Source organism: Anabrus simplex, chromosome 2, assembly GCF_040414725.1.
Source record: "Anabrus simplex isolate iqAnaSimp1 chromosome 2, ASM4041472v1, whole genome shotgun sequence".
Classification (NCBI taxonomy): Eukaryota; Metazoa; Arthropoda; class Insecta; order Orthoptera; family Tettigoniidae; genus Anabrus; species Anabrus simplex.
In genome coordinates, this window is record NC_090266.1 from 605,202,365 (window position 1) to 605,222,285 (window position 19,921).

Here is a 19,921-nt window from a genome sequence, read left to right on the forward strand (position 1 = left end):
CCTGTTGTATTTTCTTAGTCATTTCGCCCCACTCGTATGAGTCCAGAGATTCAAGCTCTTGTCTGTAGTTCTGTATGATCACTTCATCCACTTTAAGTTCCTCAGTTCCAAATCGTTTCTGTTTGAGATGTGTTTTCTTAGTGGTTTATGGTATGAATTGGACCTTCATTCTAGTGAGGCAGTGATCAGAATCCACATTGGATCCACTCTGAACGGTAATATTTATTATTTCCTTGGGTATGGAAGTTGCCACCAGGTAAAATTGAAATTCTCCTAAATTAGGATATGAGTATCGCCATGACATCATCTTCTTGGATTCCTTCATAAACCACATGGATATTGAAAGAATCACAGACTTCAATCAGTCTTTCTCCATTTTTGTTTGTCCTTCTGTGTCCGGGATATTTCCCAACCATCTTCCAATCTATGCGTTGAAGTCTCCCAGACGGATTTTCACTTGATAATCAGGTACTTGCATCATCTCTCGTTCCAGCAGGGATCAAAATTGCTCTACTTCATCAGAATTTCTCCTGTTCTTCTCGTTGATTGGCGCGTGGGCATTGAAGATCACATAAGATTTGTTTCCACTTTTTAGCACTAGAATTGAATGCCTCGGTGACGGTGTCATGAATTCTATGATTGCACCCACAATTGACTTGTGAAGAAAGAAGGCTGTTCCCAGGATGGTCGGAGACTTCCTCTTGTTTGTTTACTTGTATCCCTCATGGTTGGTAGCCCTTTCAATATCCTATAGTTGCCCACAGTGGATATTTCGTCTGGTGAAAACCTAGTTTCTTGCACTGCCATGATCTTAATTTGGTATTCTTCTGGTACTTTAAGCAGTTCCATTTGTTTGCCAAGTCTAAGGAGAGTGTTCACATTAAAGGTACCAAAGAAATACTTCTTTCTCGTTTTCATTTTGCGGAGTGATGGGTCCTCCAACTGATCTAAACATGATCGATTAGAACCACAGAATCCTGTGCCCTGGACGAAGGTGAAGTTAGATCAACTTCTTGGCCCTAGATTTTACCGGCTGGGTAGTCATTTCCGAACGTTTTGAATCAATCATGCCCTGCCATTATACAATGCCCTGTCTGAGAATTAAACCAAGTTGGTAAGACGTGGAGTTGGTTCTTCCACCCTCGAAGCCACTGGGAACACTCCTCTTCCGCCTTATATGCCGTTGACTGGTTTCGTCTTTTGCCTCAATTTATGCGCGGGTGCTTATTTGGCCAGGCCTTATTCACACCTGTTCTGCATATCTGCAGGACGTCCCCCATCAGCCACTGGGAAGCGCCATGTCGGGGTTGAGGTCTCCCACCCAAGTGTTTTACGCACAGTTTTGCCCAATAATCAATTCAGAGATGGACCCCTGTATAAACTATTATTATTATTATTATTATTATTATTCTTTCCGATGAGGCCTGCTAAGGACCACGTGCCAATTTCAATTCAGTTCTTCATTCTTTGTTGTTTTCTCTTCCGCTCCTTCCAATATTCTTTCATCCTTTCACTATGCTGTTTCCTTCTCTCCTCGGACCACTTCGCACCAGGCTTCTTGTTCAATCTTCCTTGGAATCCTTTCATACTTACTACCCTCTTTCTAAAATTTCTCTGTCCAAAGTTTCTTCTTCTCTTATATTATTTCTTTCTTTACTTCTTGAATCCAGCTAGTTGTTGCCCTTTTGTCCGAAAGGTACTTGAAAACCCTTTTTGTTAATCTGTAATCATCCATTCGGTAAATATGCCCAAAAAATAGCAATCTCCTTTTTCTTATGGTTTCTGTTATGTTTTCTATGTTCCTGTATATTTTATCACTAGATCTTAATTTCCATACATCTGTTGTTTTCACAGGGCCTAAGATTTTTCTCATTATTATTATTATTATTATTATTATTATTATTATTATTATTATTATTATTATTATTATTATTATTATTATTGCACGCTGACAATTTAGCGAATGAAATAGCATTCACTGAAGCGTTCATGTGCAAAATCAAAGAAGATTACTCTGGCTGCTATGAGAACGTCTCGTGAAGCTATCAGTGGTATGAGTCAGTAGGGATGGCTACTTTGAAAAAGACAGAAACCACTAGTCTGCAATGTCGATATTTCATTTTCTAAAGTAACAAACTTAGAGCTAACGTGAACATTATGTTGTACAAATTTTGCAGACAATTATTTCTGAACAACCTGCACAGACCAAATAAAGTAATGCTACATATCCATCACCACTTTGAAACTAGAGAAAGTACATTTTTCTCTTCTAAGGAATTCCGTAATATACAGTAAATCTACAGGCTGGACCTCTCACAATTTTAAATGAAAATCAACTGTGCTGTGTTATGCTGTACTGGTGTTCGATTCCACAGTCCCTAGCATAGTGGGCACCTCAGCCAACTGCGCTACGCATCCGGTTTGGCGCAAAATATATTTGTAGGAAGAAACTATGAGGGGTTAAGAGATAAAAGAACTCACTATAAAATTCGAGTAATACAAGAAATCATTAAATGTTATGAACACGAAATTTAATTTGTAACGCCAACGCACTTTCAGTATCCATGGTAATGTTACCACGCAATTCCCATGAATTCCAGTATTCCAATACTGTAACAATTTACATAGCTCCCTTTTTGCTCATGTTATTTCTAAAGTTAACAGAAGGCAATACTTTCAATTATTGAATTTTCATGCCCAACACAATCTCATCACATACCTTTTTCCTGTATTTTCTTCACGAGTTTCATGAAATCCTCCAGTGTTCCAAACTGTGGCGCAACGTTTTTGAAGTCGATCACAGAAGAAGGATCCTTTAACGGTGAATCGAAGATAGATGAGAGGCACACTGTCCGCACACCAAGCTTCTCGATATAATCCAGTCGATTCTCAAGGCCTGTAAAAGACGGTAAATCATTAGAAGATTATTCACCTTGATCAAAATTAAGACTTCGCAGTGCCCAGAAATTTTAAAATGTAATCAGCATTTTTTCATCATTAGGTTCTACATGAAGAATGCCAATATGGACTAAGTATTTCAATTTTTGGAGTGGCTATTCTGAGATATATTTTGTTGGAATAATTTATTAGAAGGCTCATCAGAGTTAACATGGCACTAGAGGTATATTGCATTTGAGATTTGGAACTGATAATATCCATCATTTGGTATTAAATACAATTGCATAGGAATTTTAAGAGACCGTTGTTGCTTCACAAACGGATAATAATACACAGCATTCAACAAAACTACTCACTTAGATGTTCGATACTGCAAATGTGCAAAAGAGAATTTTCTTACTTGCGATATATTTTCTTAGACACTTCAGTATCATCATTTTTGCTTTACAGTTCGCATAAAAGTGCATTTCATTCTTCCTTACGGAATAATGGTAGTAGTCCCAGTAGCAACTGTTACTGTACAGCTTTGTATGTATGCAAACCGTTCGAAAGTCTTCATGTTTTTGCTTACATACGTTTTAAAATATTTCTGTGAAGATTATACATTTCTTTGTGTATAACTAAAATATATGAAATAAATAATAAATTGAGCATTTAAGGATCCAATCCACTTCTCCTCAGAGTTGTGACCCCAAGGCTAAGTGTACCCTGTTTCAGAACGTCAAACCAATCTTCAAATCGTGGCATTACAGGAAATTGAACCCAAGAAGTTACGTGTTACCTCCTAGAACCATGTTGGGAACATCTGTATACAATGATTCTCTCATCATGCTATTTAATAACGTCATATCTATCATAGTGATCGACCCGCATGAATTAGTTTATTCAAGGATATTGTCTATGATAATGAGTATACACAGGATAGGAATCATATACTGTGATACTGCAACATTTTAGTATTAATCAAGGCGTACGATCACAACAGTTTTTGATCGTGTGAAGTGAACTCAGGATATTTTAAGTAATGAATAGCAGGTTCCTAAAAGGCTTACACTTATACTTACAATAGCAAAAATTAAGAACAATCAAAATTAACACCCATACTCTTTATATTATTAAACAATATACCCATAGCAGAGTGAAATTTTCCAAATGTTTCTCACACCTAGTCCAGGGAAATGTATAATACACAGTAGAGTAATAATTTCAAATCAAAGCGTATTTCTTATAAACCTCAGGTAATGTAAATTACACTACACGATAATAGACACAGTGGATACACGGGTTATTTGACAGAATCCTCAAGTAGTGCAAGGAGTCCCTATTACAAATTTAAAAAGACGGCTCGTTCCAAATTATAACCCTAATTACTCAACTCATAAAATTATCGTCAACAGTAGCATCAGTGATGCTAACTATAGTATAATCACATGCGGTTGGAAGCAAAGGAATGGGACAACATCCTAATTATGTGAAAGCGAGATTCGTGAACCACGTTGTAGTGAAAGAACCAATCTGATTGGTGGCAAAGGGATATACGTGTACGGGTTGATTTGAACTCATTCCTAGTGATTATTTGAAGAACTACTTAACAAGACGTGGTTTTTTCTCTGGAGGCAAAGAGCTTCTGCAGCAGTGAGGAAAGATAGGGCTGACCAGGAGGGGAGGGGATCAAATGAGGTGGGTAGTATCGAGACTCTGGTCATGGGGGATACCTTTGTTAGACGTGTGGGGAAAGTGTGTGGAGCAAAGGGAACCAGTGTAGAGTGTTATCCAGGAATTAGGTTAAGGCAGATGTTGAGAAAAGTAGGACAGAAGGAGGAAAGAAAGGATAAGGCGGTAATGTTTCACGTTGATATCAACAACGTAAGGCAAGCAGGTATGAGTACCAACATAGTTGGGGATGTGTGGGACCTGGTAAATGCAACACGGGTGAAGTTTAAGGAAGCGGAGATTGTTATCAGTGGAATACTGTGTAGGAGAGATACTGACTGGAAGGTGATTGGGGATTTAAATGAAATTATGGAATGGATATGTGGGAAGCTGAGATTGAGATTTCTAGATCCTAATGGGTGAGTAGGAAATAGGGATCTGCGCTCAGATGACCTTCACTTAAACCGCAGTGGTACATATTAGTTAGGAAATTGGTTTAGAAGGATTATAGGGAGGCACATTCAAGGAAACGAAGTGGTCTAGTGAGCGGTGATAAAGGTACAGGGATTTGGAAGTCAAATAGGGATGACATAAAAATATTAGTGTTGAACTGTAGAAGTATTGAAAAGAAAGGAATATAATTAAATAATTTAATAGATATATACTTACCAGATATTGTAATAGGAGTTGAATCATGACTGAGAAATTATATAATGGATGCCCGAAATATTCTCACAGAACTGGAGTGTGTATCGTAGAGATAGGACTGGAATGGTAAGAGGGAGAGCATTCATTCAGGTGACAAAAAATTTTAAGCTACGAATAACGTAAAGATGACAAACATGAAATTCTAGGCGTAAGGCTCATCTCTGAAGATAATAGGCAACTTAATGTCTATGGAGTGTACAGATAGGGAAAGGGTAGCGCTGACGTTGATTCAGAATTATTTGATAAGATAATCAACTATGGGGGAAACGATATGGATATAACGTGATTGTAGCGGGTGATCTCAATTTACTAAATGTCAATTGGGAAGGTAATGCGAATGACAGGAAGAATGGCAAACAAATGGTAAATAAGTTAATATAGGAAGGGCAGCTGATTCAGAAAGTGATGAAACCAACTAGAGGGAAGAATATACTGGATGTGATGCTGGTAAAACCAGATGAGCGCTACACAGGAACCGAAGTAAAAATTAAATGGCGTATGGCTTTTAGTGCCGGGAGGGTCCGAGGACAAGTTCGGCTCGCCATGTGCAGGTCTCTTGGTTTGACGCTCGTAGGTGACCTGCGCGTCGTGATGAGGATGAAATGATTATGAAGACGACACATGTACCCAGCCCCCGTGCCAGAGAAATGATGGTGAAATTTCCCGACAGTGCCTGGAATCGAACCCGGGACCCCTGCGACCAAAGGCCAGCACGCTAACCATTTAACTACGGAGCCGGACGAAACCTAAGTAATAGATGGTATTAGTGATCACGAAGCTGTTTTTGTCGTAGTTAAATATAAATGTCATAGAAAAGAAGGCATAAAAATCAAGACTATTAGGTAGTAGCGTATGGCTGAGAAAACAGCTTGAGGGAGCTTTTAAAAAGTATGATCGGTGGAAAACGTAAATAAACCCTGGGCTGGGTTTAAGCAACTGTTGATGAATGTAAAAGCTGGTTTGCAGCTTTAAGGCTGGTGAGGAATGGTAAAGACCCACTATATTATAGCAGAGAAATAAAGAGACTTAGAAGGAGGTGCAGGTTGGAAAGAAATAGAATTAGAAATGGTTGTGGAGGTAAAGAGAAATTGAAGGAACTTACTAGGAAATTGAATATAACAAATAAGTCTGCTAAGGGTAACATGATGGCAAGCATAATTGGCAGTCATACACATTTTAGTGAAAAATGGAAGGGTATGTACAGGTATTTTAAGGCAGAAACAGTTTCGAAGAAGGACATTCCTGGAATCATTAATGAACAAGGGGAGTGTGTATGCAAGGATCTTGAAAGGCAGAAGTATTCAGTCAACAGTATGTAAAGATTGTTGGTTACAAGGATAATGTCCAGATAGACGAGGTGACTAATGCTAAAGAAGTATTACAATTTATCTATGGTAACAATGACATTTACAGTAAGATACAATAGTTGAAAACTAGAAAAGCAGCTGGAATGGATGAGGTTTCTGGGGATATACTAAAGACAATGGGTTGGGATAGAATACCTTATCTGAAGTACTTACCTGATTATTGTTTGCAAGAAGGAGGTATACCAAATGAATGGAGAGTTGCTATAGTAGCCCCTGTGTATAAAGGAAAGGGTGATAGATATAAAGCTGAAAATTACAGGCCAGTCAGTTTGACGTGCAATGCATGTAAGCTTTGGGAAAGCATTCTTTCTGATTTTATTAGACATGTTTGCGAAATTAATAACTGGTTCGATAGAAGGCAGTTCGGGTTTAGGAAAGGTTATTCCAGTGAAGCTTAACTTGTAGGATTCCAGAAAGGTATAGCAGACATCCTGTATTCAGGAGGTCAAATGGACTGTATTGCGATCGACCTATCTAAGGAATTTAATAGGGTAGATCGTGGGAGACTACTGGCAAAACTGAGTGCAACTGGACTAGACAAAAGAGTGACGGACCATCTCGAACACTTGTTACTCTGAATATGCAGGGAACTCTACTTCCTACCTAGAGACCATCACGTCGTAGTCCAACCTGGTTACGTAACATCGGATAAAAAACGGTCCTTGTCAGAACCAAATAAAAATTCACTCTTTGGAACAGGATGATATGAGGCAATATTACAGTCACTCTAAACAGCGTTAATTGAAGAAATTAAAAAATTACCAGCGTGTGATTCGAACCTACTACTAAACAGCTCGACTGATACATGACCAGTGATGCGTGGTTCGGCCACCTGAGCTGCTGCGAGCCTCGGAGCAACTCCACCACGTTGTAGTCGCTACAGACACTTCCTCTCCAAACGTGAGATAGTGTTATTTGCAGCTGTGATCGTTTTCCACATTCATTATTGTTCAAGTGATGGAAATAAAACTGACGTTAATTATTTCTACACCGGGCAAGTTGGCCGTGCGCGTAGAGGCGCGCGGCTGTGAGCTTGCATCCGGGAGATAGTAGGTTCGAATCCCACTATCGGCAGCCCTGAAGATGGTTTTCCGTGGTTTCCCATTTTCACACCAGGCAAATGCTGGGGCTGTACCTTAATTAAGGCCACGGCCGCTTCCTTCCCACTCCTAGGCCTTTCCTATCCCATCGTCGCCATAAGACCTATCTGTGTCGATGCGACGTAAAGCCCCTAGCAAAAAAAATATTTCTACCATTTCGCGAGCATTATGTAAACGATATCGTTCTACTAAGGCCATAAAGAAGCAGGTACTGATGTTTTTCGTATAATTGTGATATACGCGTCCGCCTCTGTGGTGTAGTGGTTAGTGTGATTAGCTGCCACCCCCGAACGCCAGGGTTCGATTCCTGGCTCTGCCACGAAATTTGAAAAGTTGTACGAGGGCTGGAACGGAATCCACTCAGCCTCAGAAGGCCAACTGAGTAGAGGTGGGTTCAATTCCCACCTCAGCCATCCTGGAAGTGGTTTTCCGTGGTTTCCCACTTCTCCTCCAATCAAATGCCGGGATGGTACCTAACTTAAGGCCACGGCCGCTTCCTTCCGTCTTCCTTGTCTATCCCTTCAAATCTTCCCATCCCCCCACAAGGCCCCTGTTCAGCATAGCAGGCGAGGCCGCCTGGGCAAGGTGCTGGTCATCATCTCCAGTTGTATCCCCCGACTCAGAGTCTGAAGCTCCAGGACACTGCCCTTGAGGCGGTAGAGGTGGGATCCCTCGCTGAATCCGAGGTAATAACCGATCCTGGAGGGTAAACAGATAAAGGAGAAGAAGAAGATTTCTAGTCAGTGTGGAGTAGTTGTTTTAGGTCTATAACCAGGGGCTGTTCCCACCTTTTTCTTAGTGCAGAACACCAGAACACAGACTTATGTGCACGCTCTGGGAGAAGATAGAATTATCATGCTTTATTAAAATTAAATACGAGGGATCCATTTTGATGAACTCTAGCGCCCAAACATTCGGACATGTATTATGATTATTATTAGTAGTGCCCGACTCGTTGGCTGAACGGTCAGCGTACTGGCCTTCGGTTCAGAGGGTCCCGGGTTCGATTCCCGGCCGGGTCGGGGACTTTAACCTTAATTGGTTAATTCCTACGGCCCGGGGGCTGGGTGTATGTGTTGTCTTTATCATCATTTCATCCTCATCACGACGCGGAGGTCGCCTACGGGGCGTCAAATAGAAAGACCTTCACCTGACGAGCCGAACCCGTCCTCGGATATTCCGGCACTAAAAGCCATACGACATTAGTAGTAGTAGAAGTAGGAGTTGCTATAGTAGCCCCTGTGTATAAAGGAAAGGGTGATAGACATAAAGCTGAATATTACAGGCCAGTAAGTTTGACAAGAGTTACACGTAAGCTTTGGGAAGACATTATTTCTGATTATATTAGACATGTTTGCGAAATTAATAACTGGTTCGATAGAAGGCCGTTCGGCTTTAGGAAAGGTTATTCCACTGAAGCTCAACTTGTAGGATTCCAGCAAGATATAGCAGATATCTTGGATTCAGGAGGTCAATTGGACAGTATCGCGATTGACCTGTCTAAAGAATTTGATAGGGTGGTTCATGGGAGACTACTGTCAAAAATGAGTGCAATTCGACTAGACAAAAGAGTGACTGAATGGGTTGCTATATTTCTAGAAAATAGATCTTAGGGAATTAGAGTAGGCGAAGCTTTATCTGACCCTGTAATAATTAAGAGGGGAATTCCTCAAGGCAGTATTATTGGACCTTTATGTTTTCTTATATATTTAAATGATATGAGTAAAGGAGTGGAATCAGACGTAAAACGTTTTGCGGATGATGTTATTCTGTATAGAGTAATAAATAAGTTACAAGATTGTGAGCAACTGCAACATTACCTCAATAATGTTGTGAGATGGACAGCAGTCAATGGTATGATGATAAGCGGGGTTAAAAGTCAGGTTATGAGTTTCACAAATAGGACAAGTCCTATCAGTTTTAATTACTGCGTTGATGGGGTGAAAATTCCTTTGGGGGATCATTGTAAGTATCTGGTTGTTAATATAAGGAAAGACCTTCATTGGGCTAATCACATAAATGGGATTGTAAATAAAGGGTACAGACCTCTGCACATGGTTATGATGGCGTTTAGGGGTTGTAGTAAGGATGTAATGGAGAGGTCATATAAATCTAAATAAATATAAATATAAATCTCTGGTAAAAACCCAACTAGAATATGGTTCCAGTGTATGGGACCCTCACCAGGATTACTTGATTCAAGAACTGGAAAAAATCCAAAGAAATCAACTGAGTAGAGGTGGGTTCGATTCTCACCTCAGTCATCCTGGAAGTGGTTTTCCGTGGTTTACCACTTCTCCTCCAGGCAAATGCTGGGATGGTACGTAACTTAAGGCCACGGCCGCAACTGCAAGTTCAGAAGAGAGCATTTGATATCCAGCAGCCGACAGAACTTGAAGAGCATTACGTGTTTTGAGGTTGTGACTAGACTGGCGCGTTTCAAATAGTAGAATAAAAAGTAAAAGGTGTCCTCATGCCAACAGGAGTCTATAATCTAAGTAAAATTACAGTATAAGTGGCCGGGCGGGTTTCGAGACTGGTATCCCTTGCCACATCAAGGACGAGGAGCCAGAACTCCTGCTTATCATACGTGACAATCAGCTTACTAGAGTAATGTAATAAGAACTATATTGCCTAGGCCTACTGTTTCCTGGGAGCTCGTCCATAGCTACAGTGTTTTACGTTGCCTTCATCTTCTCTACAGACTTGGTCGCTCAGATCATCCAGAACTAAGGGAATTATGCGTTATATCTCTGCACTAGCTGCGAATAAAAACAGCATTACCAAAGTAATGGGGCAGACAAACGTACTTATTTCCTGTCTACAAAGGCAAATTTGTAGTTTTACGTGACTGTTGATACCGTGATCAGAACCACGGGATCACCAATTTTACGAAGAATCCGAACCATAATGATGTGATATTTCATTTACAAAATCCTACGTGCATTGACCGAGATTCGAACCACGATCACCTTGATGGGAAAGCAGTGATCATGCCTCATTTCCCGACTTCTAGATTCAAATATAGTATCGTTTAGCAAGTTAAGTGTAGAGTTTGATAAAGAATATTCTGCAACGTCATGGAAGACTGATTTATAAGATTAATGAATAACTAACAGTAGAGTCCGACATGACAATATATAGACTAAGTCTTGAAACTTTGCTATAGAAGAACCGTCATTTTGACAATAATACGTATTTGAGGATAATTATGTTCAAAGTGTGAACTTGCTAGTTTAATGGCAGTTAAATGAAAATCTTCTTATGGTACATAGATTTACCGAAAGGCCCTACGTCCATCTTACCGATGTTAGATATCTGCACATGCTTCTGCGACCTCAAGTAGCTACAACAAACGGTACAGTTGGTAAATGGCTGATAAATCGTCACATTGCCTGCGCTTCCTGCGTAACAAGGGTTGACATGATGTTCGTTGACAGGCAATAACCTAGAGGTCATATTCTGTCCGAGAACAGGCTAAGACAGCGTTAGGCATAATGCATATATTTTACTGTAATAATAATAATAATAATAATAATAATAATAATAATAATAATAATAATAATAATAATAATAATAATAATAATAATAATAATGCTTTACGATGTCCCGGGCATGACGTTAAACTGCGTCCACAAACCGAGTGACCACCGGTATAAGTGGTCCTCCTCTCCCAAGTGCCAACGTCCTCTTCGGAGGGCGGATGAGCGGGTAGAAGTTCAGGGCACTCTCTTGCCCTTGGGGTGGGAAACTGCCCCTAAAGGCGGAAGTGTCACTAGATAGCCAACGGCGTAGGATAATAATAAATCCAGTAGCGTCTGTTCACCTATTTGGTGCGGCAACTGGTCAGCGTCTGTACTCCGAGTTGGAGCGGCTGCCTCATAAAACCTTCAAGAACTCACCCACCTGATTGCACTCCGATCCCTCGGGATCAACCCAATCGCTTGAGAACAAGCACACCGTGATTCGTTCAAGTAAGAACAACATTACTCCAGGTGGTAACCAGTCCACCCGCCAACTGAAAACGAAGGCGGCAACCGGCCACTCGGATTCTGGAGGAGCCAGGCTGACACGAAAGAGAGAGTCGGAGCTCTCTGGCAAACTTCCCACTAAAACGCCCTTCCACATCGGCACGCTAAACATAAACACACTCCTACAAGTAGGCAAACTTCTCAGATTAACATCAGAATTAGATCAGCAAAAAATCCAGCTACTCGCCGTACAAGAGACCAGACTCACTGAGTCGGAGATATCAGAATATGGTAACTACCGAATTTTCAAGAGCAAAACTACACGAACAGTAGGAAAAGCCACACCAATGTTAGGCATGGCCTTTTTCGTACACAAAAAGATCGTGAACTCCGTAGAAGAGATCACACCCATAAACAACAGACTAATGACCTTGCGACTTCGCTGTGCAAATCGCCACTATACCGTTGTAAATGCCCACGCACTCACCAACGATTGCAAAGATCAGAAACAAACAGAAAACTTCTGGAACAAACTTGAAACCACACTCATCAAAATACCTGAAAAAGACACAATCATTCTCCTCGGCGATTTCAACGGTAAAACTGGTAAAGAAAAGTGCTACAGAAAAACCGCAGGAAGATTCTCAGCACACGAAAAGACTAACAAAAATGACAAACGCCTCATCGAGCTCTGTCAACAACACGACCTGAAAATGATGTCAAAATCCCTACGAAAAAACCCCAATAAGCTCTTCACATGGGAATCACCCAACACCTGCTGCGGCAAACACCAGATCGATCATGTCGCCATCTCCTTCCCAGCACAAAAAGAAGTACACAACGTTCAAGTCCGCAGAGGAGCCAACATTGACTCGGACCATCATCTAACGAGAATCAAAGTGAAATTTACCCCAAAACGCTTCTACCAGAAATCCAAGGCAAACAAAAAATTGGACACAGCACAAATAAATACATCAAATCTCAGGGAAACGTGGGAAAAATCCCAGCCAAAACTTGGAACGAATTCCACGACAAAATCATGAAGAGTGCATCAGAGCAAATCCCACTACAGAAAAAGAGCAGACACCCGTTTTGGAACACCGAATGTGACCAAGCCATATTGAATAGAAAAAACGCATACCAGAAGTTCATCAGCAACCGTACACCTGAAAACGAAGAAAAATTCCGCGAAGTTCGCAGACAGATCTCTAAACTCATCAGACAAACCAAGAGAAAATACCTGGAGGACCAACTGAAGTCAGCCGAACAGGACTTCCGCAACTACAACACCAGATATTTTACAGCGTCTTCCGCAACAGATTAAATGGGTACACCCCCAAGAACCTCTGCTTCAGAAAACAAAACGGAAAATCGGCGCTCACAGATGACGAAATCACCAAGGAACTCGCGAGATACTTCGAGTCACTACTTAACTACCCAGAACCAACGGAAAGGTTTCCACTTAAACCCCACCCTAACCCAAACCCAGACTCATCCCCACCTACACAAGAGGAAATACACCGACATACAACGACTGAAAAACAACAAGGCATCCGGAGACGTAGCAGAGCTCCTTAAACATCTAGGAAAGAATTCTCTCCAAGAACTCACACAAATCATACAAGAAATTTGGACAATGGAAAAACTACCATAAAATTGGACAAACGCCCTCATCGCTCCACTTCACAAAAAGGTGGCCGAACAGATGTGAACAATTACAGGGGAATTTCCCTGGTGCAAGTCGCATACAAAATCCTCTCCGCAGTCCTCCTCCAAAGAACACAGGAACAACTAGAACCACTCATAGGCGAATACCAAGCGGGCTTCAGGCCCCACAGATCCTGTGCAGAACAGATACTCAACCTGAAAACCATCTTGAAACTACGACACACAAGAAAACAACCCACTATCTGCACCTTCATGGACTTCCAGAAAGCTTATGACTCCATTGACCGGCAATCCTTCTTCCAAACACTGAGTGAATACGGACTGGACAACAAGACTCAAAAAATCATCAGACTAACTCTCATCAACACAACCTCCCAAGTAAAATTCATGGGAAATATATCTGAAACTTTTCAGATAAGAACCGGTGTCCGACAAGGAGATGGACTTTCCCCACTACTCTTTAACATAGCCCTGGACAAAATCATGAGAGAATGGGAACAAGCTCTAAAAGCTCAAGGAAATTGGCAACTATTAAGTATGACAAGAAAACATGTAAAAATCTTCTGTCCCGCTTTCGCAGATGATCTCGCGATCCTCGCAACAAACGAACAACAGGCAATCAACCAAATCGAAACCCTCAAGAAATGCTCAGAAAAATTCGGCCTACAAATCTCCTTCTCAAAAACCAAGGTCATGTGCAACCACTGCAGCCTCCAGAATTTGAACACGAAATTTGGCACAATCGAAAAAGTAACTGAGTTCCGATACCTCGGAGAAATTATAGTACCAACAGGAAAAGAACAGAAGGCCCTCGAAGTCCGCATCCAGAAAATGAAGAGAGCCCTCGGCCGAACGCAAAACATTCACAACAAAAAATGCCTTTCCATCTTCACCAAAATTCGATATTACAATACTGTGATCAAACCTGAAATACTATACGCGAGTGAAACACTGGATCTCTACAGGAAAACAGTACTCGAAGACATCCTGAAAGAGGAACGTAAAATCATCAGAAAAATTCTCGGCCCAAAACTGACTGACGAAGGATATAGACTGCAATCTCGTACAAAAACTTAGGAGCTCTCAAACCCTGCGGCCGACGTCAGTAAAAGACGCCTGAAATTTTACGGACACATCAAACGCCTTCCAGAAAACAGACTGACAAGAATCTTACTTGAGGCAACAGAAAACATCAAAACAAATAAGTGGACAACGGAAATCCGCCAAGACCTGGAAAAATCAGGAATCAAAGTGGCCGACATCGCTCACCGAACCCGCTACAGAACGAAAATCAACAAGTGCGAAGTAGAGCAGAGAGAAACCACAAGAAGAAGACAGGAGCAAAGTGGACTGAAGAACGAAGAACCACGATGAGAGAAAACTTTGAAGGCTGCCTGGCAAAGAAGGAAATGCACAACTTCTAAGTCAGCTTTGCGTGATCAGTTTTCTGGTCTTTTTCGCATATAATAATAATAATAATAATAATAATAATAATAATAATAATAATAATAATAATAATAATAATAATAATACTTTACGTCACGCTAACTACTCTTTTACGTTCTCAGGAGACGCCAAGAAGCCGGAATTTTGTCTCACAGGAGTTTTTTACGTGCTTGTAAATCTACCGACACAAGACTGTTGTACATGAACATCTTAAAATACCACAGGACTGAGCCGGTATCGAGACTGCTAACTTGGGCTAATAAAACCAGCTCTTCTACCCTTTGAGCCACTCAAACGAGTTATTTGACCATACGAATGAATGTGATTTAATTATGGAGATGTCCTTTGGTCGAACTGATTTCTGCATAACGGTTTTTTTCTCTTTTCAGTTCAGAAGAGAGCATTTAATATCCAGCAACCGACAGAACGTGAAGAGCACGTTGTGACAAGACTGACGCGTTTCAAATTACATTGTTCTTCTGTAAGGCTGTCTCCATCGAACATTCACCATCATACATGATCTTTGGAGTTATTTTAATAACACGCGTTCCCAAGACTTTTTTTCATGTGGGTTCTGGACGCATTAACGTGTTTCCCTTTAACATGCAGTTATACTACAAGTTGAGAAACAATGTTATTTTTAAAAAGTAATGATTAAGGTTAATACGAATGGGTGTAGTATTCGGCTTCTTGAATGCGTGGTTAGCGTAGAGACTTTCGGTTCACAGGGTCCTGGGTTCGATTTCCGGCCAAGCCCAGGATTTTACCCACCGCCGATTAATTACTTGGGGTATTGCTGAGACGGTAAAGACTTGCTCGGTTCACCCGGTAGGACGTGGGTTTGATTCTCGGTATGCCTAGGCCTACACTAAAACAAGTACCAGGTTAATTGCAGGGTGCAAAGGATGCCTGATGTAGACCTAATCATTCGACTCCCCCTCACCCAGCCCCTACAAGTGCCGAGGTTACGGATAGCTGAAGATTTTATCTTCCACCCCTCCAAGAAAGTCCATGGCCTGTACGCACAAACTACAACCATGTCACCAATCACGGTATCGGAAAGGCAGCAGAAAAAGAAGGAAATAAACATTTATGGCTGTAGGCAGGTTTTTAATACACGAGCTCAGACTGAGCCAGTAGGGAAATACAGAAGGAATACCTCTATCCGGAGATTGCGAAAGATAGATTAAATGATTTAACAGAAGAAACATTCATATAAAGTGTTTTCATTTGCTTATTCGCGGGTAAATGGCATTAGAAATAATACTATGTTACGAATAAGACAATGGTCATTTTATTGAACAATTCTTTAACAATTTGCTCTATGTGTCACAAACACAGATAGTTCTTATGGTGGCGATGGGACATGAAAGGGCTAGGAGTGGGGATGAGTCGACTGTGGCCTTGATTAAGGTACAGCCTCTGCATTTAGCTGGTGTGAAAATGGGAATCCTGAAAAACCGTCTTCAGGGCTGCCGCCAATGGGGTTCGAACCCACTATCTCCGGAATGCAAACTGACAGGCTTGTGACCCAAACCGCGCAGTAACTCGCTCGGTACTAATTTAATGAAAGATGACCCAATTAGTACACTAAATTGTACTTGACTATGAATGACAACACTTCAATAATTACTATCTATTTACAAAAGACTTGTCACAGAGAGTCTTTGGCTGGCAGTATTTTTCTGAATCGGATGACTCTGCTGTGATCTTGACTCACAATTTCCACCTTTCACTTCACTTCGCACACAAGTCACTTACACAGCAACTTCATGCAGCCAGTTTCACATATATGCCCGTTGATATCAATAATAACTTCACATGGCTATTTCTTTTTACTTTTTTTTTTTTTGCTAGTGGTTTTACGTCGCACCGACTCAGATAGGTCTTATGGCGACGATGGAAGAGGAGAGGCCTAGGAGTTGGAAGGAAGCGGCCGCGGCCTTAATTAAGGTACAGCTCCAGCATTTGCCTGGTGTGAAAATGGGAAACCACGCAAAACCATTTTCAGGGCTGCCGACAGTGGGATTCGAACTCACTATCTTCCGGATGCAAGCTCACAGCCGCGCGCCCCTAACCGCACGGCGACTCAGATAGGTCTTATGGCGACGATGGAAGAGGAGAGGCCTAGGAGTTGGAAGGAAGCGGCCGCGGCCTTAATTAAGGTACAGGTCCAGCATTTGCCTGGTGTGAAAATGGGAAACCACGCAAAACCATTTTCAGGGCTGCCGACAGTGGGATTCGAACTCACTATCTTCCGGATGCAAGCTCACAGCCGCGCGCCCCTAACCGCACGGCCAACTCGTCCGGTCATGGCTATTTCTAGCCTGGTACAGCCCTTGTAAGTCAGGTCATCCAGCGAGGGCTGGAGGCATATGTTGTGTATCGGAAGCTACGTGTTATTGTGGTGGATGAAAATGTTGTGTGTGGTGAGTCAGTTTTAGGAATGTTGGGACAGCACAAACAGTCAGCCAGTACCCGTGACAATGGTATTAACAATTTAAGATTAATATCCCCGACCCAGCCAGGAAACGAACCCGTGTCCCACTGAACCGAAGACCAGTACGCTGTGAATTCAGCCAAGAAGTAGGACATGCCCATTGGTTATCACAACGTATAACTCGGCTCGACTCCAGACGAGACCGATAGCTCGCACAGTAAATTCACGTAACTGCTCCACACACTGACTGCTCAGCACATATCACTCGACAAGACGACAACACAACACAGCTCAACACCAACAGCTCAACTACGATCACTTGTTCGCGGCGAGCCTGCTTTTACCTAGTGATGAACTAATCCTGAGGTTCACTCAGCCTACACCAAAAATGAGTACCAGGTTAATTCTTGGGGCCGAAGGCGGCCGAGCGTAGAGCTAACCACTCTAGCCCATCAATTGCCGAGGTTACGGATAGTGGAAGCCTTTACCTTCCATACCTCCAAGGAACTTCATGGCCTGTACGGAGATGACTTTGCTTTGCTTTGCTTTTTTTAGTGATGAACTTCTGGTATCTGCGGGGAGCGGCCAGAATAGGCGTATTCTAGTTTTGCCTTCCAGAAAATCTACGGAAGCACCAGATGAGTAGCATAATAGAAGCATAGGCGGTTACATGTCTTTAGGTGGCGGGCAGCTCCCCAAACTGATTCATTCATTCCTTTCAGGAAGTATCGACGGGGACTGCAACAAGGCTGAGAGTTACATGATAGCGTGACATTAGCCCCACTTTAGAGCGAATCATCCCGATCAGTTATTTAATTTGGCTGTTCCTCAGTGACATGCCAAACAGACGAGATGTAAGATCTTAATCTTGCAGCCTGGGCTCCATTGTCTGTGAGAGATGACGTCCTTTATTCTCTTCAGCATATGGTAAGAGCTTTCCCAAGCCTTTTAGAACTTGGAAGACAACACTACTCTCCCTGTAGGATTATAAAACACAATAACCCGTTCGGTCGCCTCCTGTCTTTAGTCTCTTCCATGCAAAGGCATGCACATCGTTTTCCTTGTCAGATCCACGTAGTAGTGGTCGGTCGAAGTAGGATGGTTCTCAGGTCAAACAAATGCTAAATCCACTAGGAGCCGCAGTTTTCTTCCAAACAACGCCGTGCACTGCAGATCGGTATGCCAAGAGGAATAGGGGAAGATGACAATCCCAGTTCCACTGAAAACAATTCGCAGGTGATTCTCGATGGTCCTCTTGAATCGCTCCACCATTACGTGCGAACGGGAATGTAGAGGCGTGGTTCTGATTATATACACACAGCAGACCACACAGATTTTGGAATACAACTGACTCGAAGATCCGTCATTGGTCATAATGTAGCTCTAATGATACGCCGTAACTGCTGACTAACTCATTCAAGAGGTGTTTCTGCAACAAAAGTTGCCGATTGGTTTGGGAACGCATAGCCTCCGACCACTTCGTTAAGTAGTCACTGACGACGTGTTGTTATCGGTCAGTGGTAGGGAATGGTCTACCCACATCAATTGCTCTTATCCCGAGGGGCACCCCCTACCCCTACATTTACATCGCCGCCTTGACAGCTTGCTGGCTGCACACACGTATTTCGTGCAAAAGTACTACACGTTCGATCGGCACCCTACCCAATAGAACCACTCTCAGAATTTCTCCAGGGTATTCCTGATACCGAGGTGTCATCGCGAAGATTCGCCATGAACTTCCTTTAAGACATCCATCACCACACTTCACAGGAAAGCCACCTGCTCGCCGACCTGATTCCCGTCGCTGCTTTTCCAGATTCGTTTCAGCAATCCATCCCTGGTCACCAACGAATCCCACTGAGAGCAGTACAATTTAGTCTTGGGGTTGGAACTACTGACATTTGTCCGTACAGGCCTAGGAAGACGGATAGTCGTCCACTCGGCTAGAAGTCCAATTTCCTTGCCATCCCTCAAACTTCACGGCTGTAGTTTACCTCGAACTCCAATTTGGTCATTTGGCAGAGAACTTGGTGTTCGCCCTCCCTTATGGAACAAAACTTGCAGTCCTCTGGACAAGGTCCTCAGGATAGAGCGTCGGCATTGGTATGTCGGTGTCCCTTGCGGTTGTCAATTACATCGTTGTACTACTGCAGTCTCTCCACCCATCGTGCAAGTCGTCTTTTCGAGATCTTGAAATTTAGAAGTCAGTTGAGTGACGAATGACCAGTAATGATGAGGAATTCCTGGACCAACAGGTAATTACCAAAATGTTTTATATTCTCCACAACGGCCAGCAGTTCTTTCCAGGTGTTGTAGTAATTTATTTCCGTTTTAGGCAGGGCCTTACTGACGTATGCCACTACCCACACTTCGTTGTCCACGACTTGTGACAGAATGCAGCAATGCCAAATTCGCTGACGTCCTTGTCGAGAGCAAACTTTGCTCCAACCATGGGATATGCCAACAACGGTGCTGTGCACACGGAATGCTCTAGGTGATCTAAAGCTTTCTGGCATTCCTCCGTCCTGACTAATCGTCGGTCGTTCTCGGCAAAGCGCTGCAATGATTTGGCAATGTTGGCAAATCCTCCGATAAGTCGACGGTAGTGGGTGCTGAGATGCATAAAAATTCGAAGTCGGGACTTGTCTTTGGGTACTGGTCCCTTCCTCA

General features: G+C 42.3%; 1 protein-coding gene across 2 annotated transcripts in view; it reads right to left on the reverse strand.

Moving 5' to 3' along the window:
* The window catches only part of LOC136862942 (amino acid transporter heavy chain SLC3A1), a 148,124-nt gene that overhangs the window by 104,523 nt on the left and 23,680 nt on the right, over nt 1–19,921 (reverse strand). For both annotated transcript variants that reach the window (XM_067139233.2, XM_067139232.2), the window contains exon 2: nt 2,720–2,896. In XM_067139233.2, coding sequence (XP_066995334.2) covers nt 2,720–2,896 — 177 coding nt within the window. The remainder of the gene's footprint in view (nt 1–2,719; nt 2,897–19,921) is intronic.